This window comes from Sus scrofa, chromosome 4 (genome assembly GCF_000003025.6).
Source record: "Sus scrofa isolate TJ Tabasco breed Duroc chromosome 4, Sscrofa11.1, whole genome shotgun sequence".
Classification (NCBI taxonomy): domain Eukaryota; kingdom Metazoa; phylum Chordata; class Mammalia; order Artiodactyla; family Suidae; genus Sus; species Sus scrofa.
In genome coordinates this window covers 72,830,074-72,852,419 of record NC_010446.5, presented here as the reverse complement: position 1 = coordinate 72,852,419, position 22,346 = coordinate 72,830,074, and the positions used below count along the sequence as shown (strand labels likewise).

Genomic DNA, 22,346 nt, shown 5'->3' with positions numbered 1-22,346 from the left:
GAAAAAAAAAGAAAGTGCATGAACCCCTCACTGTGTGAGTGCTGTGGCAGAGGCCACTGGGAGGATGTGATTGGTTGTCTTCTGGGAGTTACTGCCACTTTCATCTTTCAGATTGAAACGTTGAGTGAGTAAGAAAGGATGAAAAGGGCTGTTTTGCATTGGTCCACCCATTCATCTAGGTCCCCCAGTCCTCTTTAATTCCCCGAGAGATTAGAGCACTGACAAATCAAGGCAGATTGTTCTCAGAGCACCTGAAACACTACCTGCCTCTTTTCCAAGTGCTTTTATAAAGCATTTCTTAATTTCTGTGAATTTTGACTCTTAATTCCTTTTTTCTTTTAACTTTCAGGTGTTGGTAAATCATGCTTATTGCTACAGTTTACAGACAAGAGGTTTCAGCCAGTGCATGACCTTACTATCGGTAAGTTGGATAAAAGAGATGAGAAGCATTCAAAAGTTTGGGGTAATGGAAAGGGAATATATTGCTGGAGGGCCCGTTCCTTTAGTGATGAGTCTGAAATCAGTGAAACTAGGTTTGTTGCTGTGCAGAGTTTAGTCTCCATCACTTTTTAAAAATATAAGTATGTGTCATAAAAATAATGTTACCTCACTTTGTAAAAGTGGATGGAATGCAGCAGGGCATTCATTCTTGGTTTTGGTTGTGTTTAACGATGAAACAAATGATTGAGAGACAGTGTATCTTAGGGAGGGGTAAGAGCAGGAACTCTGGACCAGTTTGTCAGCATTCACATCAGGGCTCTGCCACTAAGCAGCTGGGCAAGCCCCTTTCCCACTCCATGCCTGTCTTTCTCTGTAAAATGGGAAAAATAGTAGCACCAATCTCACAGAATTGCTGTGAGCAGTAAATTAAGTTAATAAACATGCAGCATTGGAACAGTGCCTGGCAACATGGTAAGTGCTCTAGGCTTACCTGTAATTATTAATCGAGAAAAACTTATCGTCAAGAATTTTTTAGTTTCCTCTATTATGAAGAATAAATGAGACGTTTACTAGTGTGTAGTAGTCCACAAATACTAGTTGTTATTATTACTGACATTATTCATTAATGTGCAAAGTATAAAAGTAAGTGAGTAACTAAAGGCTAAGTAGGCATACTAGTTGAGTTCTTATCTGTTAAAAAAATTATACCCCGAAAGCTGAAGAATCTAGATTATTCATTAATGGCCATAGCCCAATAGCAACTGGCAAGTAGTCATTCCTGAAGAAATAAGGTAATTGGAATCTAGTTAGACTTTACACCTGGTAGCTTAATGTATCTTTTCAGCCAGTGACTGCTTATTTTCTGTAGATATCATTAACTCAGTGTTAATAACAAGTTGGTTTTCATGACTTGTAAATTTTTTGAAATACCAAATCAGAGTTAGAGTTTATGAATCAAATATTCGATCTGTTAATTGTGTTCATACTTTGTGGTGTTGTTAAAGTCTTTCCCTAGTGGCTGTTGTCAATAAGAACATGCAGATTCAATTTTAGTTCTAATAGTTTGATTATATACTCTAACAATGAGTAAAACAGGTACTGCTCTTTTATGCTTGTCCTCGTAATGCAGTTTAACTTGGTGAGCTCAGCTTTTGGTGTAGGATCTGCTGTTCAGTAGGTCTGAACCTTGGAGGCTGTCTCTTAGGCATGACTCAGTCCCAAGACAGCCAGCCACCAGTTGGTCTTGGTGTAGGGTACTGAGTAGAAGTGCATGTCTTTTCACTGAAGCTCTCATGTCACTCTTTGAGTTGTTGGGACACCTGATCAGAAGATGCTGTCAGAAATTGGCATGGGCTCTACTGTGGAGAGAGACGAGGAAGTGGACCAGAGGGGGTTTTAGAAAACTGTAGCTCCTATAACTGTGCTTCCCTCCGGTTTCACTGATGGGAGGCACTGGGAGGCAAGAGATTAAAAGCAAAGAGAAGCCCGGGCTCTTCTCCTCTCTCTCTGCCGGGGTTAATCACTTGGGCTCCATAGCTTTAGCCACAGCCCCTGCCTGACACGCCCACTGATGATCTGGCTCCTGGGCCCTGGGAACCCAGGTTCTCTCTTCACCCGCCACAGCCGCTTCCACCCCTAGGCTGGGGGAATGGCTTTACCTTCTGCTGCTTGAGCTTCTCGGCCCTTCCTTCGGTGTAATGAGTTCCCTACATTAAATCCCCTCTGTTTTAAATACTTAAGTATGGTTTCTGTTCTTCTGATTGCACCCTAACTGCCACCCCTTACAACACCCATCACAATGATTTATTTTTCTGACATCAAAACAATTTAGAAAGTCATGAGCACAAATTTTCTAAAGGAACATTAAGAGTGCTTGCTCAAATAGGTGTAAGGCAGTATCTTGATTTCTGCTGCATATTTGCCTTAATGAATAGAGGAAGGTGAAAAGGTTAAGGTTGGTGTCATGACTAAGAAGTATTAAATGGTAGAAGAGAGGAAATAAAAGGCAAAGAAAGACTATAAAATATTCCTTACCCTTTGACTACTACCTCAGTGAGAATTGTTATGCTCTGACTCGAAGCAGTTTATAAATAGCTTCCTGGATACAATTACATTGATGATCCAGACTAGAGCCTTGCCACCGAAGGAGAATGGTTCAAGGGATGTTAAAAATCTGTGGAATCACACAGAAAAGAAAATAAATCATGGACTTGGAGAATAGACTTGTGGCTGCCCAGGGGAGAAGGAGGGAGTGGGAGGGATAGGGAGCTTGGGGTTATCAGATACAACTTGGAATGGATTTACAAGGAGATCCTGCGGATACAACTTGGAATGGATTTACAAGAAGATCCTGCAGAGTAGCATCAAGAACTATGTCTAGATACTTATACTGCAGCAGAACAAAGGGTGGGGAAAAAAATGTATACATGTAAGAGTAATTTGGTCCCCATGCTGTACAGCGGGGGGTGGGGGGGGGAAATCTGTGGAATCAGATTCTGCATTTGAACAGGGTCTCCAAGTGATTTATGTGATTATCCAAGTTTGAGAAGCATTGGAGCACTGGCTTTAAGGTATTGATTACCCAGCTAAAAATAGCTCTTGTATTGTTGACCTTGTGCACACATGTGAGCACACCCCACCCCACCCCCGTCCTGGCCTCTCAGTTCCTTACTTCTGCTCCTCCTGTGATCTTGCTTGCAGTCTGCCTCAGCTCCTCACTCCCATAGTCACACATGTCACCCATTTCTGGATTCACTCCAGAATCTCAGCTTCATGTGTCTGGCTAGCTGACTATCCATCCCCAACTCCTGCCATCCTTTCAGCTCATAGCCTCTGGTTCCTACCATCTTTTTACTCTCACTTCCCTCCTGCTTTCTCACTTCCCTCCTTACCCAGCTTTAATTCTAAACCTTGTAAGCATGTCATTAACATCACCCCTGCGTTCACCCTCGGCCTCCTTGTCCCCTGCTTGTTTCATCATTCTTTTGTGGTGACCCCATCATTAAATCCAACCGTGGACTCCAGCATGTGTGGAGAAAAGTGTAGAACCATGCTAACTAGTCTCATCATTTCTTGGATGCTGACTTCTAACTGCCCAACAGTCACGCTTTATTTCCAGTCCATTCACTCTCCACTACCTGCATAACTACACATTACACCTTCTTACTCTCTCTCTAAGCATACGGCGCCTTTCCTGTCTTCACCCTCAGATGATAACCTTGGTTTCTCTTTCACTCAGAAAATAGAGGCAAGTGGAAGAGCGTTTTCACAGGTTTGCACCGCTCAGTAGACCCACCCACCAGCATTGTTCCCGTAAACTCAGCCTCATCCTGACTACTGTGGGTGGCCTTTGAGCTGCAAGTCACGGTCCACTCAGGAGCACTCCCTCAATGCTTCTTTGCTTCCAGGCCTCATTAAGTTTTCCCTTTTTGGTGGTTATTTTTCATGACTCTGTTTTCTTTTCCAGCTTTGAATCCTTCTCTCTCCTTTTAGCAGAAGTCCTCAGAATGTTCATATTTTCTGTCTCTAATTTGTCTCCATTCCTTCTTTCTTAAACCCACTCTGGCAGGGGCTGTCTCCTTCCTGTGTAATACACACTCAGCAGCTCCTTTCTTGTATGTCTGATAGGCATCCAGGCATAACGTGTCCCAAAGAGCTCCTGGCGTTATTTTCTTCCCGCATACAAGGGTATGGGCCCACCCCGCCATACCTACCCTGTCACCTAGATTTGTCTCCTGAATTTCTCATAAAAGTAAGTGTAAGGAGACACGGTCTTCCACTGTATAAAGGCAAGTCCATGCCAGCAGAGGTGCCTGTTCTGTTCATTGCTCACATATACCACTACCTGGTATGTATAAGGACTCTGTCAGTATTTGCTGTGTTGATATACTGTCTACCTGGAGGAGAGCCTCATGAAGTCACATTTAACATTACAGTGCTGATGCATGCATTCCTTTAATGCTATTTAGTTGTGTTATTTACAAACACTGGCTAATTCCCACTACATTTATTTCATTACCTGCCAATGATAAATACTGGTCTAGAGGCCAGGCCACTTATATGTTCATTCCACCTTTCTACCTCTTTCCCCTACTTCCTTAAACCTGTAAGAAGTGACTGCAGGGAGTGAAAGTATACTGTAGGGGAAAGGTGGTAGAAGTGAAGCATCATTTCCCTTATCCAGCTTCCCACAGGGGAGCAATTAGGAAAACACCTCCTTTGGAATTCTTGCTGAATCTATTATCCATGAGGATGTGGGTTCAATCCCTGACTTTATTCATTGGTTTGGGGATCTGGCATTGCTTCGAGCTGTGGTGTAGGTCACGGGTGTGCTTCAGATCCTGCATTGCTGTGACTGTGGTGTAGGCTGGCAGCTGTAGCTCTCATTGGACCCCTAGCCTGGGAACCTCCATATGCTGCAGGTGTGGTCCTTAAAAACAAACAAACAAAAAACTATTTTATATGAGGTTCAGTTTTCTGATAAATTATCTAAAATATCATTGCCAAAAACTAGAAAGATAGCTTAAAAGACCTCTTGTGGGCATCTGATTGAGATGTCTTATAGACTGTTTTCCTGATTTTAAAATATAAATATATTTTCCTGACAGGTGGTGATTATTATGAAAACACTGTAAAAGTCCAGAGAAAGATAAAATTCCCTGAGTAACTTGCCAGTGGCCCTCCAGCAGCCACTGTGAAGAGTTTGGTGTATCACCTTCCAGAGTTTTTAAATGTATCATAAACATCCATTCTAAGCTGCTCTAATTTGCACTTTCCCCACTGATGTACTCAAGAACCTGATTCTCCCCACCTTTGCCTCCGCCACTGCATGTTAGTGGTTTTGTGTCTGTGAATCAGTGGGGAAAAGTGGTTATTGCTTTGCAGTTCCTTGATTTTTAGTGAGGCTGAGCAATTTTTTTATGTTTAAGAGCTACCTCTATTTCTTCTCTTTTAATTACCTGTTTATGTCTTTGCCCTTCTACTAGTTTTCTTTAGTCAGTCATTGATCTTTTTTTTGTTGTTGTTGTCTTTTTGCCTTTTCTAGGGCCGCTTCCCACGGCATATGGAGGTTCCCAGGCTAGGGGTCTAATCCGAGCTATAGCCACCAGCCTATGCCACAGCCATAGCAACTCGGGATCCGAGCGGTGTCTGCTACCTACACCACAGCTCACGGCAACGCCGGATCCTTAACCCCTGAGAGAGGCCAGGGATGGAACCCGCAATCTCAGGATTCCTAGTCGGATTTGTTAACCAATACGCCATGACGGGAACCCCATTGATCTTTTCTTTATGGCTTTCAAGCCTTACTAAGCAAAAATTACTTACATATTCTTTAAATATTCTTCTAATACTATAAATTTGTATTCCACTGGGTATGTGGTCATGTATTGTGATTTTTGTTAATCCCTGTTTAACTTTTGGCCCTACACCATTAACTAAATAAACCATTCTTTCTTTCCCATTTGAACTGTTGCCTTTGTCATATGCAAAATCTCTGTATGTATGTGATCCTGTCTGGGGACTCTCAAATCTCTTCCTTCTTTTTGTTTGTTTTCCCTATTTCATGAAGCTGCCTCACTGGTATTTATACTAACACGGTAGTATATTTAATACGTGATTGACATTTTTCCTTTTCTATTTTTTTTTATTATTTTTGTATGTTCGTTCTTCCAGATGAACTTTATTCTTTTTGCCAAATTGCAAAATTTTTAGTGAGGCTTAAAATTTGGTAAGAACTATATTAAATTTATGGATTAATTTGGAGACAGTTTATATTTTTACTGTGTTAAGATTACCTACTTATACACGTAATATCTGTTTTCATTTATTTCGACTTTTTAAATGCTCCTCAGTACACTCTCAGGCCTTGTATTTTGTCTGTTTTGGTATCTTAGAGATTTTTTTGCTGTCATGAATAGATTTTTTTCCCACCATTATCATTAAATTAATTATTTTGCATGTTCTAGGGAGATAGTTTGGTTTATCTGTAAGTCATAATTTTTTCTTAGCTAAATCTTTACCTTTTAGTTTTGCTTTTATCATCTATAACCACAATCTCTGTAATAATTTACAAGTTGAGGGTGTTGTAATCTTTTTGTCAATGTAATTTGAATTCCTCTAGTATTTTACCTTTAAGTATGGCATTTCCTGTATATTTCTCATAGAAAATTAAGGAAATTACTTTTTTATATCTAGTTTTCCCATTGTTCTTAGATGTAGGGAAAAAAAGCCTTTCTTTCCTCAAGTCTTGTTTTGAACCTCTGCAGTGTCTAGGTCCAGATGTGGGTCTGTTTTTTCTCCTGTGCTCTAAGAGAGGCTCAGCTTGCCTGTTTGCTTGATCCCCAGCTCTGTCTGCTTTGGCAGCGCAGCCCCACCCCCACCCCACTCACCTCAGGGAGGAGCCTTATTCTGCCTCTGCATCTCCACAGTCCCCTGGCTCTGATAGGTGGCCCTTTCTCCTTGAGGCTCTCATCATTAGTTACATGAACAGTGGTTTAGAAGTTTTGGTGTACCATTTGAAATAATAGTGGACCCAAACTGAGTACTTACTGTGTGCCAGGCACTTACTTTGTATGTAATAACTTTTAATCTTGAAAAAAAAGTCTTACGAGGTGAGAATCATTAATACTATTTACAAATTAAAAAAAACTAAAACACGGAAGAGATGTAATAACTTAGGGTCACACAGTTAGTAGGTATTGATCGTTGAATGCTCAATAAACGGGTTACTGTGCAAGGATGCAAGTACTTACTCTATAAGGGTGATAATGACCTAGAGTTATTAGGTGTGTATTCACCTTCAGAGTATTTTGTCCTGGAAGGTTGGAAGTGAATAACAAATCTGAAAAAATAAGCATCACTCCCAGACAGTGTCAGGTAAATGAAGCCTGGCCTTTGGTTCCACAGACAATTTCTCTGGCAACCACATTGGCTGTTAATTGAAAATGTATCTGGGAAGGGAGCCTCAAGAGCATAGGGGATGATGGCTTATCCCAGTGAAAAAAAGGTAAGGAAAACTTTGTGAATGAAATTCTCAAGAGTATATACACTTAAAGGGAAAAGGTTTTAGGTCTTTAAGAATCCAGAAGAGAAGTAAAATTTGGGGTATTTTATTTGTTTCTGAGACTTGTAAGACACTTGAGGTTTCAGTATTTTCCTTTGCTACGTAGAATACAAAGGTAAAACTGGCATCAAACCCAGTTATGAGAAGTTAAATGGGAAAGAGTTTTGTTTTTTGAAGCTGAAATTGAATTCTTGGTTTCACTTGATAGGAAAACAGTCATGGTTTTTCAGTAATCAGTAGTGCTTACCAGTTTTTCCTTTTGAGATCTGTGGGTTTTGTTTTGTTTTGTTTTGTTTTTTTGTTTCGTTTTTTGTTTTGTTTTGTTTGGGCTGCATCTGCAGCACATGGAAGTTACCAGGCTAAGGGTCGAATCGGAGCTGCAGCTGCCGGCCTACACCACAGCCACAGCAACTCATAATCCTCCATCCCAACCCACTGAGGGAGGCCAGGGATCAAACCTGCATCTTCATGGATACTATGTTGGGTTAACCTGCTGAGCCACAACAGGAACTCCGGGACTTTTCGAGCTTCAGTAATCTCTATGAATTTACTTCAGGTAAAGAAATAAATATACCAAAACTCAATTAAGGCTGAGGTTAAGCAGAGGGACTATATTAGACTATCTGGAATTTTACATAGAACCCGCAGGAGGGTGCAGACTTGAGAAGGGCAGGAACCATAACAGCCATCCTGCAGCAGAGGATGGACTGGTTGCCAATCAGTTTTAGTATCTTTATCCTGCTGCTCAGCATGCCATTTCCAGGGAAGGAGCCTTGCCTGCCTTGCCCACCCACTCTGGATATCAGTCAAGGGTCTGTTTCTAATGTGTAGTAATTGTCAAATTTAACATTATGCATTGGATTGAAGAAATCTTGAATCCCATCGAGCAGTGCAGATGTTTCTGAGTCGTGGTTAAAAGCCCATCCATGACAGTGGAAGGAGAAATAGGATTTCTCTCTAACTAAAAACAAAATATTCATGAAAAGACTTCCATTTTGTCAGCTATCTTGCCGATATGTAGAATTTGTACTTTAGTACATTCCTTTAAATACAGGGTATTTCAAAGTACCTTTGTACCATACTTAGCCACTGGTTTCCTTCCTCAGCTATCCTATTTTCACATCGTAATTGTCAGCTGGTGGATGGTTGTTTTGTGTCCCCTCCTACCCTGTGGGTGCAGAATATATGTGAATATATGCAGATAGATAAATAAATAGATATGTAGACACTATAATGATTTTATATGGAATGATTTGACAAGTTTGAGTTTTTCATTCTAGTACATCATGACTCCTAGGTCTCATCTCTTTGGTCTGAGAAACATACTATTAGGTTCTTCAAGTTGACTATGCCTGTAGGATAGAATAACTATTAAAATATAGGGTAAAAACTATTGAGTTATGTATCCTGGGAGGACAGATTACTTTCTCCCTCTCCTAATCACAGTTGGGGGAATTACAGGAGATGCTGAAATGGAATTCTGGCACTGGGCAGTATGCCCTGCTCTGGGCACCTAAAAGCTGTTTTCCTGCCAGGATGACATCTGGTTTCTGGGGACCATGTGTGTCTTCCCTTCACCCTGACTCTGCTCTAAAGACTCCAAGCAGTGATGATTTAGTGTAATGGAAGTGATAGGCTTCTTGCAGAGTCTCCTTCACAGCTGGCTGATGCTCTGAAATCATCTCTTTTCTCCTCCACCTGTTTTGATGATTGAACTTCCAAAAGAGATGATGGGAAAAATTCAAGGAAAAAAGCCAAAGTAGTAAACTTCTAAGTGTAAAGGATGTTTTTTTGTTTGTTTCTTTTTTGGCCACTGCATGGCACCGCATGACCTGGAATCCTATTTACTGAAATTTGCCAAAAATCTTAAGTTGAAATTGTATGCAGAAAATTCATTTCAACATTAACAATTTAGTGAAAATTTGAGAAGAACCAAAATTTGTAGTAGTAGAGTACCAACTTAATAAAATGGGTGTATTTATGTAGACACACATACACACAGAGAAATATTATGCAGTCATCACAAATAATGGTATGGTTTTATGTGTTATTCACTATAAAGATACTTGGGGTATGTAATAATGTTTATGACACAGTGACTGAAAAGCAAATTGCAGAACAGTGTTTATGTTTTCATTTATATAAAATTGTATCCGGAGTTCCTGTCGTGCCTCAGTGGTTAATGAATCCGACTAGGAACCATGAGGTTGCGGGTTTGATCCCTGGCCTTGCTCAGTGGGTTAAGGATCTGGCGTTGCCATGAGCTGTGGTGTAGGTCAAAGACGCGGTTCAGATCCTGCGTTGCTGTGGCTGTGGCGTAGGCCAGTGGCTACAGCTCCGATTGGACCCCTAGCCTGGGAACCTCCAGATGCCATGGGAGCGGCCCAAGAAATGGCAAAAAAGACAAAAAAAAATTGTATCCTTCTGTTTGTTTATTCATGGAGCAGTGTCTGAAATATGTTTAAACAGTGGTGATTTCTAGGGGCAGATATGGAGATTTCTTTCCTATTGATAATCTATGCTGGGAACCAGGATTGTGATATTGAAATTCATTTATCTGTTTCAGTAAATTTTATGAGAAATTTTTATATTTGTGACTAATAATAAGCATTCTTGAATCTCATTTCTAGTTTTTTTTTTAATAATACTGAGCCTGCAAAACATAAAGACTACAGTTGGTTTCTTCACTCTACTAGACTCTTAGTGTTTTAATTATATCCTTAGCTCAGGTTTTATTGCACCACTCCCTTTCCTTAAACATTTTCTAAGAATAGGTGCTGTGTTTGTTAATCTGTATATTACTTGGCATAGCATTTCCTAAAAATATACATCCTTTAAAAAAAAATCTTTAAATATGAAATATATTCCCACTAGTTTGTGTAACAAAACATTTTCTGTTTTATTCAGGTGTAGAGTTTGGTGCTCGAATGATAACTATTGATGGGAAACAGATAAAACTTCAAATATGGGATACGGTAAGTATAGCAAAAATACATTGTATGATCTCAATAAAGTTGTTTTATGAAAGTAAATTTTATGTCTGTTTTGTTTTAGTATTATTTTATGCCTGTTATGTTTTGTTAGACACCTGCACCCCTGCAGCCATGAGATAAATGTGGTACTAGAAAAGATTTATTTTTATTGTAGAGTGTTTTCAGCAGGGGAACCCAGGTGCTGGGTGTTGGTGACCATATTTGAGTGGATGCTAAGGCTGTGTGGTCTGAACGGATGCTCTAGAAACAGTGTTTTTAAGAAAACAAGCAGTATGTCTAAAGTACATGTATGAAGTGAAGTATGAGTGTCAATACCTTAGAATCACTTGATCTGACAATTTATTAATTTATTGTAAAATTATGATTTAGTCCCAACTACCTGAAGCTACCCTTGTTCCCAGTTCTAATCCCATCATTTACCTTCCTCAAGTGGCTATTACATGTCATGCTATATAGTTTTTAATGTTTCTCATCTAAACCACAGAGCATGATAGGAGTGACTTTTATTTTCCCATCTTATGCATACAAAGTTACTTTATTATACATAATGGATGCTTTAAGGTAGTGGTTCCCAAACTTTTTGGGTCAGCATCCCTTTATACTTTTAAAATTAGTGGAGACCTCAAAAAGAGCCTTTGCTTATGTGACTTATAGCTCTGATTGTTTATCATATTAGAAATTAAAAGTGAGAAACTTATTAAATAGCCAGTTATTAACTCATTATAGAATAACCGTAATAAACTTATATGTTAGGATAAACAATGCAATTTTTATGGAAATTAGCTTTTTTAAAAAACAAAAAACTATGTTTTTCCAGTGAGAAGAGTGTCATTTTGTTACATTTTGAAAAATCTCTGTATTGTCTGCGTAGTAGAAGACAGCTGGGCTGATAGCGGCCTCTGCAGGGAGTCCTCTGTGTGTTGTTTATAAAGAAAATACAACCTCACACAAATGGAAATGGAGGACCTCATGGACCCTTAAGGCCTCAGGATTCCCAGGGGTCCTGGAATCACAGTTTGAGCACCACTGCCTTAGGGGCCGGGACATTAGCACTTCATTCTTCACAGAACCCTAGTTGAGAAAAACCAGAAGGTCTTCTATTATGACAAGGACTGTATCTCTAATAAATGAAATATAAAATTTATTGTCATGTACCCCTGGTCTTTTTTTTCTAACCACACAGTCTTAGTGTCTCACCTGTCACCTTTAATAGCTATTACTGAAGGAAGGCACCTTGGAGAATATCTGATCCCACAGGCTAGATTCCCAGAAGACCCAGCAAGTTTCTGAAGGCTGTTGTGAGATCTAGATTTCCTGTTACTTCCATGTGTCACACAGTCAGTCCTGAAATGGAAAACCATAAATCTTTTATCTTGCTGTGTCCCAGAGTTATGGACTTTGTTTTTATGCCTTCTTATTTTCTGCCTTTCAGTGAAGATTTGCGCTTTTACTGTTTCTTAGTGTTTTCACCCCAAGCCCAAACCATCTCATTACTTTTTGGATTTATATTCTCTTAAGCAACATGATTTCAAATCTGCACAGAAAAAGAGAAAAATAAAATATGCACAGTTCCTTCTTTTGTAGAGGTTTAAAATGAATGCTCTCCAACCAGAAGGAAGTATTTTGTACTTCTGTATTACAAGTTTCTCTTCTCTTTCAGAAGTGACTGTGTTCCATAAACCAGGTTGCTTTCTTAGCTACCAAACGTGTGCAGCTCACATCCTTCATTGTGGTGTGAACCAAATGACTCGTTGTTGTTTAATAAGTAGGGTTTTCATGCCTTGTACTTTGCATAAATACTTGCTTTGCTTGAATTACCCTCTTCCCCCCTTTTTCATTGAAGACCAACTGAGATGCCACCTCTCCTGGAGCCTTTTTGACTCCCATGGGATAGCTGCCTCTCCCCCAGAATATTCATGCGTGTTTCTGTTAGAGCTTTTAGCCAATTGTTAGCTTAGTTTCTTGTTCATATGTTTACCCTCCCCAGAATAAGCCTCACAAGGGAAGGAGCCCTCTACATATCTTACCAGCTTTGTACCTTGTTTGTATTCTTAGTTTGCTGGCTGATACAGTGTTTGGTACATTTTATTGAATGAATGAGGAAAGCATCTCATTCTAAGCAACTTGGAAGATCATTGAATATGTTCAGGAAAGATTAATATAGTAATGAAAATTGTATGATATTTTAGGCACAGACCACCTCATTGTAGTTTGTTTATTCAGTTGTTTTTCTATCCTTAAATAGACAGAAAATTATCCTTTTTTGAAACAAATCAAACATTCATCCCCCAGTTGTTTTCTAGGTTAATCATGCCTTCTTTTGATAAGAACCTTTTCTACTTAGCTTATGTGGTAATTGTTTTACATTGCAATGATCTTTCAGAAGAAATCTATAATAATTACTTAATGCTGGACAGTATGAAAGAGGAAAAAAAATTTCTTCACACTTCCTCTGGAACGACAAGGGGTAGTTTTCTTCCCCTCTTTCTAACAGGGAGAGACTGTGGTGCTTTGAAGACATCATGGCCCCTCAAAAGAATTCAGGCCTTCTACATGGAGGTTGCTAGCAACCACGGCCCGATCCAGAATTTAAGGACCTGTTCAGAAAACTCAGTTAACTTACTACTTTTCAAAGTAGTTTCTTGAGTCTCTGCCTTACAGGTTTTCCTCTTTCTGTCATACCTTCTTACCTTCATACTTCCAAACTAAGTGTGGTTGGCCCCACGCATAGTTTATGTCTGGGTGGAACACAGTTTCCATATCATTAATGTTTTGTGGTGTTTCTGCAGCGTGCTGTACATGTGTATAGCAAGCCACATTTTTAGTAGCAAGGGTCATGGCTATTCTTGGCCCAGGAGATTTATAAAGCCGTCTTAGGGTCCTTCAAGGGAAAATTTGCCAAATGTTTTGAATTATTTTATCAACTTCAAGGAAATAAATTTTTGTTCCTGGTGACAGACAAGAGTCTCGGTATCTTAGACTGTTTATCATTCATTGTATATCTCTTTGCATTCACAATAAAAATAGAAATAAGGGGTTATCCTTCCAGAATTCCCACATCCAGCATCTTTGCTTTCTTTTGGAAGTAGTAAGCATGGCCACCAGCAGATACTCCCTGGAGGCCTTGCTGGAAGCAGTGGTAATAGTTATCGGTGCATCCCCTAAAGCATTTTCCATTGACCCTGTGTGACTTTTTTTTCTCTTAGGGAAAGTGTTTGCTACTGTTAGTATTGTCAGGGTAAGTCAGAGGAGAAACGTAATTTGCACCAGGTTCCATTCTCTCTCTTAAACCCTCATGCAGCCTTTATCTCATCTTTCTCTATTCTTTCTTGTCTTTCTGCTTTTTCTCACTTTTAGGTTGCCTTCCAAGCATATTCAGATAAATTTTATTCTTCCCCCAGAATTTGTAGAATGAATGTTTTGAGTCCATGTGTCTGTTCAGCTTCCCTGAAAATGTTTTTCTATTAGGTTAAAAATTTTCCCCTCAAATAAGAGTTAGTGAAACTATGTAAAAAAAATACATGAAGCCTGCATGCTAAAGTACCTTTTCAGCAAATCACAGGTGTTTTGGTCCTTTGTAAAATGTGTCAGTTCATATCCACCTTCTTGCCCCCAAATGAGAATTTGTGTTGTCTCTTGTCTCAGTGGAGCGGGGCGAGAGGGATGCCCTGAAGTCAGGGGGTTAGAGAAGGGGTCTGGTGCTGAGCCCGGGAGGCAGGCCTGCCTCTGCTGCTCTTCTTGCTCCATCCCCCCAACCCCAGGACTGGAGGGGTTCTTGGAGATCCAGCTGTTTCACCTCTTTTGGCAGCTGTTGATCAACTTTTTCTTGAGCAACCCAGGGCAGGTAACTGTCTTCAACATGTCATTCTACCCTAAAGTTTACCTGCCACCTGTGATCTTCAGTTTCTCTTACATGGCAGTGTTAGAAGAATCCGAAGTCAGCAAATACATCCTCTAAGTCTTTTTTTCGAAGTGAATATTCTTTATTTAAAATTTTTTTATTAAAATATAGTTGACTTGCAGTGTGTGCCAATTTTTGCTATAAAGTGACTTTATTGTACATGTATCAAAGTAAATATTCTTAAATGTGTTAAAGCATCCAACGTCTCTTCTTTGCAAGATATTTACAACATCTCTTCTTTGCTAGATATTTATTTCTCTTCTCAGAATCTACTTGAGTTTATATTTGAGACTCCCTTTAAAGACCTAGAATAGTCCAGCTTGACTTTTTCTCCATGCTTGCTGTGGACACTGAGAGAGCATGAAAATTGCTGATTCTTACCAGTCTTGCTGTGGTCCAAACCAGAAGTCTTCATGCATGTAGATCCCAAAATCTGTTTTCTCAGTGATAACAGTTCCTTGATCACAGGTCTAGATTTTTAAGTTGAGTCTGTTTAGTAAAGTGCCTGAGATCCATGCTTTGGTGCTGGACAACTTATTGGCTATTTAGAAATCCTTTTCTGGAGTTCCCGTTGCGGTGCAGCGGAAACAAAATCTGACTAGGAACCATGAGGTTGCGGGTTTGATCCCTGACCTCGCTCAGTGGGTTGGGGATCTGGCGTTGCTATGAGCTGTGGCCTAGGCTGGAAGCTACAGCTCCGACTAGACTCCTAGCCTGGGAACCTCCATATGCCTCCGTATGCCAGATCTGACGCGGCTCAGATCTGGCATTGCTATGGCTGTGGCATAGGCCGGAAGCTACAGCTCCAATTAGACTCCTAGCCTGGGAGCCTCCATATGCCGCGGGTACAGCTCTAAAAAGACAAAAGACCAAAAAAAAAAAAAATCCTTTTCCTTTTTAGCTGTTGGTTGTGTTCTGTGTAGCTGGAGTTGTTAGATAAATGACTAATAATGAAAATAAAAGGTATTCCTGTAATACTGATTCTCACAGATCTTAATTTTATAACTGTATTGGCTCTTTGGGATCAATCAAGATAACATATTTGAGTGCTTGCAGTATTCTGAGTTAGGCTGTCCCTAAAGGAGAGCTAAAGAGGAAAAAAGATAAGCATTTGAGTAGTATGTTCATTTTATCTGATCAATAGTATTAGATCCAAATGATCACATGAAATTGCCTTTGGATTTGTGAGGAGAGAAGGTTAAGTATAAGCTGTGGTAGACAAGCTTCCTAGCTTTGTGAGAGGGTTAAGGGCCTTGAGCTTGTGCTCAAAGGGAATTGAAATTGGCTAAGTAGAGGGGAGAAATTTTTTCAGGCAAGGAGTTAAACAGAGGCGCAAAAGCAGGAATATTCAGAATACCAGTAGTGAAAAAATGGCTATATGAGCAAGACTTTTATAAACTTGTAGAGAAACAAATAGAGATAAGATTCTGAAGAACTTAGGACTTAACGTTCAAGGTAGAGATTCTTTGAGCAACAGCTTGATGTGTGTGAAGTTGTATACTATGGACCTAACAGGAGACGAGGAGGAATGGCTAGACTGGTTACTACAAAAATTATTATCAACGGAAAGACTTGGGCACATGGGAAAGCCAGTTTGGAGAAATTTTCATCTGGCAGTTGGAGGTAAATTTTAAAAGTTATGGGTCAAAGATTCAAGTTTATCTGATTTAACAATCCTCACATAGAAGAGAATTGGACACTGAGGTGACCTAAAAATTGCTGATTCTTACCAGCCTTGCTGTGGTCCAAACCAGACCCCAACTAAGGCTTTTTTCACAAATGCTCTATGGCTCTGATTTTAGTAGTAAGCATCACTACAAATAAGATGTTATCTCTCGAGGCTGACTTGCTCTTTTCTTTCTTTTTGCATATCTGGTACCTTGCTGATTTTCTTTCAGAAATCAGCTGTATTGTGAATTGACAAGCTCATGGTCCACTCTGGCCACCCCAGCCAGTTCTTGTTTCATTGAAGGCATTTTTCTTTACCACTTTAGCTGCTATTGGGAATCCCTTACTACAAAGAATTGTGTATGCTGTTGAATTTCAAGCTTCTAAAATCTCTTTAAGCCATCATCTTAGAGTGAAGAAGATCAAAAACATCTCTAGTTCTTTTTCATTTAAATCATATCGGTCAGTCACAGTTTGGACAGGTTTATATTAAAGCGCTTTTTAAGAACTAGATTGGTTTATTATAATCAAGATAATTAACCATTTATGCAGTTAGTAGTTGTTTAACAAACAGCTTGTGTATAGCTGGGGAGGCCATAATAAAACACTTTATTGGGCAGGATTTATTTCAAGGCCTTCAATGCATCAGCAAAGAGACTAGGCCAGAGTGTGGGATGTTATTTCTACAAGTCAGGTCTCAGGAATTTGGAAACTATTCTGAATACTGATCTTTGCATATTATAAAATAATAATAGATTTCAAGATGCATAGTTCCATTCAAAGTCCTCACTTGGAACACGTCATTTTTTTTTTATTGGCTTGAGTTTTTGTTTGATTTTTTTTTAATGATAGGCAAAATCCAGATTCAGGAATGCATTATATGTATTATTTCCATATTGCATCATACTTTTTCTTTGTAAAACAATTCAGGAGGAATGGGAATGCTATCTAGATAAGTGCTTTTGTCCTTTTCCTAATTCGTTTTCCCTTTCACTATTTCTTATCTGGACTATCAACACTGTAGTTTTAGATCTTACAATGGTGTTCTTCTCCAAGATCTGTAGCAGTGTACAGTTGACCCTTGAACAACACAGGAGTTAGGGGTGCCAACCATCCACACAGTTAAAATTCTGAGTATAATTTATAGTTGCCCCTTCTTATCCGTGGTTCCTCTGTATCCGTAGTTTTTCCACATCCATGGATTCAGCTGACCTCAAACTGTGTAGTCCTATGTTATTTGCCATTGAAAAAAATCCACCTGTAAGTGGACACACACAGTTCAAACCTGTCTGTTCAAGAATCAACTGTTTTCATTTTAACTCATCCCACAGAAGGTCCCACCAAGACTGGTCTAAAGAACTTTAACTTTTGCTCATTGTTTAGGCTTGGGAGATGGAAGAGCTCCAAACTTGGTTTTAATTTTGAACTAGGAAAGTACATATTTTTTTTGTATTACTTACCACATAATCCTTCCTTGGCGTGTATAATTCACAATGAAATGAATCTCATAAAAACCTAATCCTTAAAAAATTAAAAATTTAAAAAATAAAATCTAGTCCTTAATTTTCCCATGCTAAGCAATTAAAGAAGAAATTCCCGTAGCATTTGCATTTTGAACTTGGATTTGAAAGGATTTTTTATTTTGAAACATGTGTCTCAGTAAATTATGTAAAGATAATTTTAACTCATTCTTCCAACTGGTATCATCTGGTTTTTTTTTTTTTTTTTTTTTTTTTTTTTTTGGTTTTTTTTTGTTTTGTCTTTTTGCCTTTTCTAGGGCCACTCTTGTGGCATATGGAGGTTCCCAGGCTAGGTGTCTAATCAGAGCTGTAGCCGCCAGACTACGCCAGAGCCACAACAACGCAGGATCCGAGCCGTGTCTGCGACCTACACCACAGCTCATGGCAACGCCTGATCCTTAACCCACTGAGCAAGGCCAGGGATCGAACCCGAGACCTCACGGTTCCTAGTCAGATTCGTTAACCAATAAGCCATGACAGGAACTCCTCATCTGGTGTTTTAACCTTACATTGTGTGAAATGAGTTGGCTTTTTGTAGCAGCCCTTTATGGTTTTCTCAGTATCTAATTTACCATAAGACATTATTCTCAGTGCCAGAATTGTATTTGAGTTACCAAAAGAGAGTCCAGTCTTTAGTCTCCACATAGAAGTTATTCTTACTGAATCTTAGTGTGTCAGGACTTACTAATGTCCACTCATTTAGGTGGGATGGAGTAATGACCATTCTGTGCATTTGACTGAGACATTAGAATTCATTTTTTCACTCAACAGGCATTCTCTGCGTGCCTGCTGTGTGCCAGACCCAGTGCTAGGCCCTGGGGTGGGGGGTACAGTGGGAGGGAGGGCTAAGAAGAATAAGAAATTCCAGTGTTGAGTTTTAGAACAGGGCAGAGCCTAAGCTGTCTGTGTGCATTCCAAGGGGAGGGCTTAATATTTTTACACCGAAGATCGGAATTCAGAATAATTCAGACATACGTTTTTCAAGGAACTCGTTGATTATGAATTAAAAAATTGTGAAAACTGGCTTTGTATTTACTTAGTTTACATGCTTATTTTGTCTCAAAGGTAGAAAAAAGTGGTTACAAATGAAAAAGCACTTTTGATAAAAACTGTCTCAATTTTGGACTCAGGTAATAGGCATGTCCCATGTCAGCCTTTTCTGAAAAACCAGAACATTAGTGCCAGTGATAGAAGAGAGAAATTAATTTTGCATAATCTCTGAAGTCTCTTTTCATATGTGGATGTAAGATGACTTTTCCATCTTGTTGCCTTTGACAAGCATTATATATCAAACACAGAGAAAATTAATTAAGTGTAGAGAAAAAATTATATAAATTAAATTCAGAGCCATTTTCTGTTTTTCATAATAAAATGATTGCTCAAAGAATTCCGTCTGATGACTGTTGAAAGCTCACTGCAGTTTATGATATAACTGATAAAATCTGCATCCTTGGCCTTCCAACAACCTTTATACCAGCAGATGGTGGGCGTAAAGATGTCATTCATCATTTATTTACAATGGACTTTATTTATTCTAGTGTCAACAGCTGCCCCAGGGAGTGGGTTATTGAATTCAAATGTGAGGCTCTGGGTTATTTGCTTCCTTTCAAATTTGTCTTCAGAGCTTAGTTGCTAGGAGTCCATTCTGTGCCCCAATAATGATTCATGTATTGTGAAGCCATTCAGTAAATTGGGTTGTCAGGGATTGCCAAAAAAGGTTTAGAGGTCTTGGGGGGGGGTTGGAGTGCATCTGGTTGACTTGAGCACTCATGGTACTATGTGACTTTTTTCCTAAGACTTGGGAAGTTAGGGTTTCTTCTTTTCCTTTATGCGCTTCCTCCCTACCTGCCCAGATTATACCTGCAAATAATAAGACGGTGTAGAGGACAGTTTATTAAAGGAAACTCTCAACCTTTTCTTTCCTCACAGGCAGGGCAAGAGTCCTTTCGTTCCATCACGAGGTCATATTACAGAGGTGCGGCGGGGGCTTTACTAGTGTATGATATTACAAGGTGAGAATTTGGAATTTTTCAATTCAGTGATCGATGTAGAGAATTTGTCTAAATAACTATGGTTATTAGTCATAAAAGTCTAGCTTTGCCTTTGTGCCCTGGCTATTTAAAATTTTTAAACTTGTGTGTCTTGAATTAAATTTAAATTTACTACAGAAATCTGTAACTAAATTATTCTTTTTAATGAATAAGCACCCCAAGCTGATCATTTTGGTAAAATTATTTATATATTGGAATTTCATAAAGTGAGGTTGCATTTAATTTTTAAACTGAACTATAAACAGTGAGCTCTGACTCCGGATGCTGTACTTGCAATCTGTTTCTCATTACATAATTGGATGTGGCTAAAAACAGTTATCGTTAAAGGAATATGCACTATTCATGTACACCACTAGGGGAAATACCCTGAAAATATTAATCAGGTTATCATTTATGTTTAGGAGAGACACATTCAACCACTTGACAACCTGGTTAGAAGATGCCCGCCAGCATTCCAATTCCAACATGGTCATTATGCTTATTGGAAATAAAAGGTAAAAAGACTCTTTTAAAACTTTTTTGTGTAATGATGAAGACTGGATAGCTGTTTATGAGGTAACTCATAGAGTGCCTATCTTGTTCATTGTCCAAATATAAGTTACTGATTTCTTAAACTATAAAATTTTAAAAGTACTAAGATGTTTTAAAAATATAGATAATAAGTTTTATTGGAAATCATTATTATTTGAAATATTTTTTGTTGAAAGCTATACTTTAAAGAGTACTCTTAAGGAGTATTATCTGATTGGTATTTTAAAATAAAATCCGGAGTTCCCGTCGTGGCGCAGTGGTTAACGAATCCGACTAGGAACCATGAGGTTGCGGGTTCGGTCCCTGCCCTTGCTCAGTGGGTTAACGATCCGGCGTTGCCGTGAGCTGTGGTGTAGGTTGCAGACGCGGCTCGGATCCCGCGTTGCTGTGGCTCTGGCGTAGGCCGGTGGCTACAGCTCCGATTCAACCCCTGGCCTGGGAACCTCCATATGCCGCGGGAGCGGCCCAAAAGAAATAGCAACAACAACAACAAAAAAGACAAAAGACAAAAAAAAAAAAAAAAAAAAAATCCACTGATTTGTTTAGGGGTTGGGTCACTATTCAATATTATCCAAAATACTTGTCAGTAGAAATAAAGATCTGGGCAGAACTTAGAAAAATGTTTTTTCCCCTTTTCAATGACCTAACGTGCATTTTATGAGTTAAGGCTTTATTGTAAAAAAATGAAAATACAAAAAATACTTGAATATCTTTGAAATACATGTGGATTCACGGTTATAGTTGTATTCAAGTATAAGATTTACTATATATTTTTTTTTACTTGCAATAAAGCTGTAAAAAAAAGTAATATAGCAAGTAAGTATTATACTGCATAGATTTTAAATGTTATTTTAATTGAGGTTTGATGTTAAGAGAAAACACAATAGGCCCCCCATGTACACACGAGGGATTGGTTCCAAGGTCCCACAGAGATAACAAAATCCTTTTAAGGTTAAGGTTATTGGAGGGAAGCTTTAGTCTTTGTAATATGGAAGTATTCATACTACCGTTCAATGACGAGGTTCTGAAATACTAAAAGGAGAATATTTGAAGAATAAAGAGAATTGTCATACTTTGATTCTGCCAGTGTTTTCCTGTGTCTGAAACAAGAAGGGGGACAGGCAACTTACTGCTGGTGGCTTAAATTTGGTTGCTGCCCATGAGAAGCTTATAGTCCAGTTGTGAAAAGAAAGAGCAAAGTATAGGAGTTCCCATTGTGGCTCAGCAGGTTACCAACCTGACTAGTATCCATGAGGACTCGGTTCAATCTCTGGCCTCTCAGTGGGTTAAGGATCTGGTGTTCCCTTGAGCTGTGGTGTAGGTCGCAGACTCGGCCTGGATCTGGCATTGCTGAGGCTGTGGTATAGGCTGGCAGCTACATATCCGATTTGACCACTAGCCTGGGAACTTCCATGTGCCATAAAAAACAAACAGCAAGAAAGAGCAAAGTATAATGTATGTATAAAGGTGTTTCTAATGATTATAATTAAAATGTGGTAGCTGTGGAAAGATGTTTTAGGGAAGAACCAAGGAGCAAGGGAAGAAGAATGTATGACATGCAAAGACTGAATGTAAATGAACAGAGATAAATGAAGGAATTATTGTTAGATGAGGGAGGTGAATTGGGGGAAACAGGGAATAAGCTTTTTTTTTTTTTTTTTTTTTTGTCTTTTGTCTTTTGTCTTTTGTTGTTGTTGTTGTTGTTGTTGTTGTTATTGTTGCTATTTCTTGGGCCGCTCCCGCAGCATATGGAGGTTCCCAGGCTAGGGGTTGAATCGGAGCTGTAGCCACAGGCCTACGCCAGAGCCACAGCAACGCGGGATCCGAGCCGCGTCTGCAACCTACACCACAGCCCACGGCAACGCCGGATCGTTAACCCACTGAGCAAGGGCAGGGATCGAACCCGCAACCTCATGGTTCCTAGTCGGATTCGTTAACCACTGCGCCACGACGGGAACTCCGCTTGTCCAATTTTTTAATTAAATGAATTAAGCATTAGTAGGAGCCAGTAGAGGGCTTTGAGAAGGACAGTGACCTAGTCAGAATGACAGATAACATAGCTGTTTTAACGACGGCATTTGAAGTTGGCTATATAAGAAATAGGAAGCGGGAGTTCCTGCTGTGGCACAGCAGGTTAAGGATCCAGTCTTTGCTGTGGCTCAGGTCGCTGCTGAGCTG

The 22,346-nt window shown here is 39.3% G+C and overlaps 1 protein-coding gene across 1 annotated transcript in view; it reads left to right on the top strand.

Moving 5' to 3' along the window:
- RAB2A (RAB2A, member RAS oncogene family) overlaps positions 1-22,346 on the top strand; it is an 81,567-nt gene that overhangs the window by 29,764 nt on the left and 29,457 nt on the right. Inside the window, exons 2-5 of the mRNA XM_001926704.6 lie at positions 350-421; positions 10,412-10,479; positions 19,516-19,598; positions 20,039-20,131. Of these exons, the coding sequence (XP_001926739.2) occupies positions 350-421; positions 10,412-10,479; positions 19,516-19,598; positions 20,039-20,131 (316 nt within the window). The remainder of the gene's footprint in view (positions 1-349; positions 422-10,411; positions 10,480-19,515; positions 19,599-20,038; positions 20,132-22,346) is intronic.